Here is a 5,516-nt window from a genome sequence, read left to right on the forward strand (position 1 = left end):
TTTGTTTCTCTAGTCTAACCAGACTAACACACCATCCTTGCCACCAAGGAGCACTCTGACCATATTTCTTCTAAGACAGATTTATTTGTCCTTTCGCTAGTCCATGGTACTTTTAATGTTCTCCTCCAGCACCACAATTCAAATGCACAGATTCTTCTTTGGGATCCCTTGTTCAATATCCAACTTGCACAAGCATATGAGGCAATGGAAAATACCATGGCTTGGGTCAAGTGCACCTTAGTCCTCAAAGTAACATCTTTCCTTTTCAATACTCTAAAAAGATTTTATACAGCAAATTTATTAATGCAACACCTTTTCATCTCTAGATTGCTGCTTCCATGACCATCGATTCTGAATGCGTAAGACAAAATACTTGACAACTTCCACCTTTTCTCTATCAGGATGTTATCTAATGGTCTAGTGATGAAGTGTTTCTAAAGATGAGGAAATTCTTCTAGATACAGTGACTGTGCATTCTTTTCATCTTCCTTTGATGCTTCCTGCATCATTCAATATTTGGCTCATAGAATCTTTCAAGATTGCAACTTGAGGTATGAATTTTTTCTTGAGTTCTTTCAGGTACAGATATGCTGAATGTGTTCTTACCTTTTGGTTTTCTTATTCAAAGTCTTTTCATATTTCATTGTATATTTGCCTTTATCTTTTTGATGTGCCCTTTAAATTTTTCTGTTCAGCTCTTTGACGTGATTAATTCTTCCATTTCCTTTAGCTACTCTACAATTAAGAACAGATTTCAGAGTCTCTTCTGACAATAACTTTGATCTTTTCCTTCATTCTTGTCTTTTAAATGGCCTTTTGCCTTCTTCGTGAATGATGTCTTGATGTCCTTCCACAACTCATTAGGTCTTTTGTCATTAGTGTTCAATCTGTTCAATCTCTTCTTGAGATGTTCTCGAAATTCAGGTGGTATTCTGGCTCTCATGAACTTGTTTTAATTTTGTTCCGCTATAACTTGACCTTCATTAGAGAAATTGATGGTCTGTTCCACAATCAGCCCCTGGCCTGCTTTTAGCTGCTGATTTTGAGCAGCTAAAATAAGTGATGTCATTGCTGATATCAGGTGGATCTTGGCTGAGAGCAGAGAATACTAGAAATAGGTTTGCTTTGTTTTATTGACTATGTCAAAGCATTCAGCTGTGTGGACCATAACCAATTATGGATAGCCTTGAGGAAAATGGTAATTCCAGAATTACCATTTCATGTGCTCTGCTTCATTGTGCTCATTTGTAACCTGCTCATAGGTCAAGATGCTGTTCTACAAATGGAACAGAGGAATAATACATGATTCAAAATCGGAGAAGGTGTGTCAGGGTTGCCTCCTCTCCCCATACTTGTTCAGTCTGTATTCTGAGAAAATAATCAGAGAAGTTGGATAATATGAAGAAGAATGTGACATCAGGAGTGTAGGAAGGCTTATTAACAGATGGGACAACCATGCTGCTGAAAGCGAGGAAGACTCCCCATATTTGCTGATAAAGATGAAGGCTTTCTGCCCACAGTATGGATTACAACTCAATGTAAAGAAGACCAAGTTCTCACAACTGCACCACCAGGTAGCATGCTGATAACTAGAGAGAAGGTTAAAGTTGTTCCAGAGTTCATCTTGCTTGGATCTACAATACTGCTGTGGAAGCAGTAGTCAAGAGATGAAAGCATGCATAACGTTCAGACAAGATGTCGTCGTTAAAGTGTTGAAACAAGAAGGTTGCTTTGAGGATTAAGTGCGTCAGATTCAAGCCATGATATTTTCTATCGTTGCTTGTGAAAGTTGGACACTGAATAAGGAAGATCAAAGAATTATTGCATGAGAGGCAAGGCTGGTAAGACTTCATCTCATGTTCCTTGGACATTTTATCAGGAGAGACCAGTCCTTGGAAAATGGACATCATTCTTGGCCAAATGAAGTAAAAAAGAGGAAGCCTCTCAATAAGATGGATCAACACAATGGCTGCAACAATGGGATCAAACATAAGAGCAATTGTTATGAATGGCACAGGACTGGGCGAGGTTTGATTCTGTTGTATATAGAGTAGTTCTGAGTGGTAATTGTCTTGATAGTTCCTAACATCACCACCATTCCAAATTGTTTCCCCAAGTGGTAGTATCATTTAATATTCCAATCGCTCTACATGTTTACCAATATTTGGTGTTGGGCTGGGGTGTCAAGAGAAACAAACCAGTGGCACTCATGTATGTATCAGAATGGGCCAATGGGTGCAGGGTTAGGTGGATCCAAGATTGGTCGAAAAATGGCAGGGTGCCGAAAGCGCTCAGTGCTGTGTGGCCCACATGTGGCCTCCCCTGTAGGCAGGCAGTCTGAGCAAACTGGAAGATGGAAGGACAGAGAAAGAGGAGCGTCTCCGTTTTTCCCTTATAAGAAGAAAGTATCATTAGGCTGTAACCTGATTGACAGGTTGAACTCTGCCCATACAGTTTCATACAAATTCTAGTTAACATAAAATCATCCAACTACTACACTTGGAATGCTCACTCTTGTATCAATAAGTGGGAGTGCATTGGTATCTAGTTTGGGTTTTAGTTAGAATTTTCCTAATGACAAATGGTGTTGGTGATATTTTCACGTGCTTATTAACAAGTGACCACCAACTCTTTTGGGTGGACATTGGACTATGATCTGCAAAGTCAGAATTTCAAACCCACCAGTCACTCAGTGGGAGAAAGAGAAGACTGCTTCAATAAAGGGTTACAGTCTCAGAAACTGGAATCAGCCAGAGGGTTTGGGTTTTTGGGGTTTTACCATGTTATATCTTCTTTGGTGAAGTTTCTATACCTGCTCACATTTAATTGAATAGTACTTTTCTTATAATTTCTTGTCTCTTTTTATAGATTGTTGATGCTGGACTGTTGTCAGGCATATATTCTACCAATATTTGTTATCAGCCTATAATTTGCACTTATTTATTTTAAAAATCATTTTATTGAGGGCTCATACAACTCTTATCACAATCCCTATATCCATCCCCTGTGTCAAGCACATTTGTACATTTGTTGCCATCATCATTTTCAAAACATTTTCTTTCTACTTGGGCCCTTGGTATCAGCTTCTCATTTTTCCCCTCCCTCTCCCACCCTCCCTCCCTCATGAACCCTTGACACCAGGAGGGGAAGGGGAATGTGTTAGACAGGGTTCTCTAGAGAAACAAAACCAGGACACTAATACTTTTATATATATTTATATAGATAGATAGATAACATAAGAAATAAAGTTCATTAATCTATAAAGCAGTACAAGTGGCTCAGTGCAACTCACTTCCATGAGACAGCTAGTACACTGGCAGTCCTTCAAGTCTTGAGGGCCCCCGGGTAGTCCTCTGTGGAGCAATTCAGGCTCTCCGGCCACAGGCAGCAAACAGCAAGCAGGTCACCAACAGTCAGCCAGATGACAGGGCCTGATAATCCCCAGCTCAAGAGATGTACCTTCCAGTAGCGTGGCGAAGCAAGACTTGAAGGAACCTCAAGTTACAGTGACACAATCCACGGGTTAGGTGTCCCACAGGTAGTGTAGCTTGCAAATTGAGGCACAGAGCAAGCAAGGCAGCTGCACACCACAGGGAAGGTGGGGGGATAAAGGGGGAACCGATCACAATGATCTACATATAACCCCTTTCCCAAGGGGCTGGACAACTGAAAAGTGGGTGAATGGAGATATTGGTCAGTGTAAGACATGAAAAAATAATAATTTATAAATTATCAAGGGTTCTTGCATTTTTGTTTTTAATATATTTGAATGACAAAAGATTTTAATTGTGATGAATACCAATATCTCTTCGCTTAGATATTAGGTGTGTTATGTTTATATATATGGGAAAATCATTGCTTAGGTTATCTCCTAATTTTTCTTCTATGAGTTTTATGGTTTAAATTCTTCTACTTTTTTCCCTGTAACTTTAATCGGAGCAATGGTATTCATGTTATTTAACTCTCTTTTATAAGCACCAAATCTTAATAGTGAAGTCAATTTTGGGAAAAGAACTTCCCTTAGAAACAAAATAATGATGCTCATGCCTCCAAATATTCAAATTGAAGATCTACCAAAGTCAAAATCAAATTGGTGGTGGTGGGTGGTAAACAAAAATCTTATTCTAGGGGTTCAGTGCATGTAGCTGCCTCGACTGTGCTGCTAGACCATCCTTAAACTGACTTAAAAAAAAGACCACCCTTGTGCATCAAACTATACATTTTCCATTTGTTTTTTTTAAATTAAAGATAATAATAATAAAGAAAAAAAAACTTAAGGAATTCGCAACCAACTGCCCAACTCATTCGGATGCCATCCAACGTGTGGAGGTCACGCATGCTGGGTGACGTTCATCTTCACGGCTTAGTCGTCTTCCACACGGTGTAAAACACCCACAGTTCCAGGTACGAAGGGACGCAGACGATCTCCTTGGAGAATCCCACAGGACAATAGAGGCGCCCGAGCTGTTCTTCGTAGAGAGCCAGGGCTTCCGTCAAATTGACACAGTTCCCCTGTGTGAAGTATTTCCCATCGTGTTTCAAGACTTTCATTGAAAGGTCAAGAATCAGTCTGAGAAACTCCCAGGTGGAATCTTCCTCGGGAGACGTGGAGATGGGCACAGCCGTCAAATCATTAATCACATAATCAAACATCCTCCCTTCTTGGGCGTACCTCTTCAGGACAGGAATGCAGTCTGCTACGAGGACCCGATAGCAGTCCCCTTGAAGGTGGTCTAAGACCTCGCCGCATGCTTTGCGCATGAATTTCTTACACGCATCGATCACCATCTGGTCGATCTCTACCATCGTGACCATCTTGGGCTTCAGTTTCACTACTTCGCATAAAATGCCCCCATCGCCACCGCCCAGAATCAGGACGTCTTTGCCGGCGTAGTCTTCGTTGCCACCGCCCATAATGGCCCGGGTATACGCCCCGTCACTCTCGGCCAAATTGACGTCCCCGCTGAGGATGAGAACATTCCCAAATTGCTTCGAGTGTAGAATCTTAATGTTCTGATACGGTGAATCCTCCTCATACAGCACCTCGTCGATGTCATACTCCACCAGGCGCCCGTCGGCAGTGGGCCAGTACCTGTCGACGGCTCCGCCTCGGACGATGGGTGGCAATCGCTTCACCCTCGGCGCCCTCGGCTGACTCAGCTCCTTCATTCGTTCTTCTACTTTGTTCAGAAGACTGTCAAGTTCTTTGCTGCCTTGCGCATCGCCGTCGGAACTCTGAATGTCCAGCAACACCAAGCCGTGGGGGTAAATTCTCAAACTGGCAAAGCTGCCATTTTCGTTGGTGTAGGTTGCTAAGCAGCCATGGGCCGGCCAGGTGTGCACCGACTCGCTCATTCCCTGCGCTCGGAAAATGGGCTGCAGGCCTTTGAGAATGGTTTCGCCATCCGCTGTGGCGCCGAGCGAGAAGTCCAGGGTGCTGTGCCGTGCGGCCGCCATAGTGCAGCGGAGGCTTGGGTCCGGCCTGGGAGGCGGCGGCGGAAGAATGCGGCGGCGGG

General features: G+C 42.7%; 1 protein-coding gene across 1 annotated transcript; it reads right to left on the bottom strand.

Annotated features, from left to right (window-relative positions):
* Window positions 1-3,705: 3,705 nt before the first annotated feature.
* Window positions 3,706-5,457, bottom strand: LOC101659462 (spermine synthase-like). Its single transcript, XM_030884679.2, has one exon. The coding sequence runs from the start codon at window positions 5,455-5,457 to the stop codon at window positions 4,357-4,359; it is 1,101 nt and encodes a 366-aa protein (XP_030740539.1). The 3' UTR covers window positions 3,706-4,356.
* Between the last annotated feature and the right edge of the window lie 59 nt (window positions 5,458-5,516).

The sequence above is a fragment of the Echinops telfairi genome, unplaced genomic scaffold, assembly GCF_000313985.2.
Source record: "Echinops telfairi isolate 266 unplaced genomic scaffold, ASM31398v2 ScPeMD7_9;HRSCAF=40, whole genome shotgun sequence".
Classification (NCBI taxonomy): domain Eukaryota; kingdom Metazoa; phylum Chordata; class Mammalia; order Afrosoricida; family Tenrecidae; genus Echinops; species Echinops telfairi.

Coding starts and splice junctions, on each gene's coding strand:
- LOC101659462 (XM_030884679.2), bottom strand. CDS start 5,457: ATGGCGGCCGCACGGCACAGCACCCTGGACTTCTCGCTCGGCGCCACA.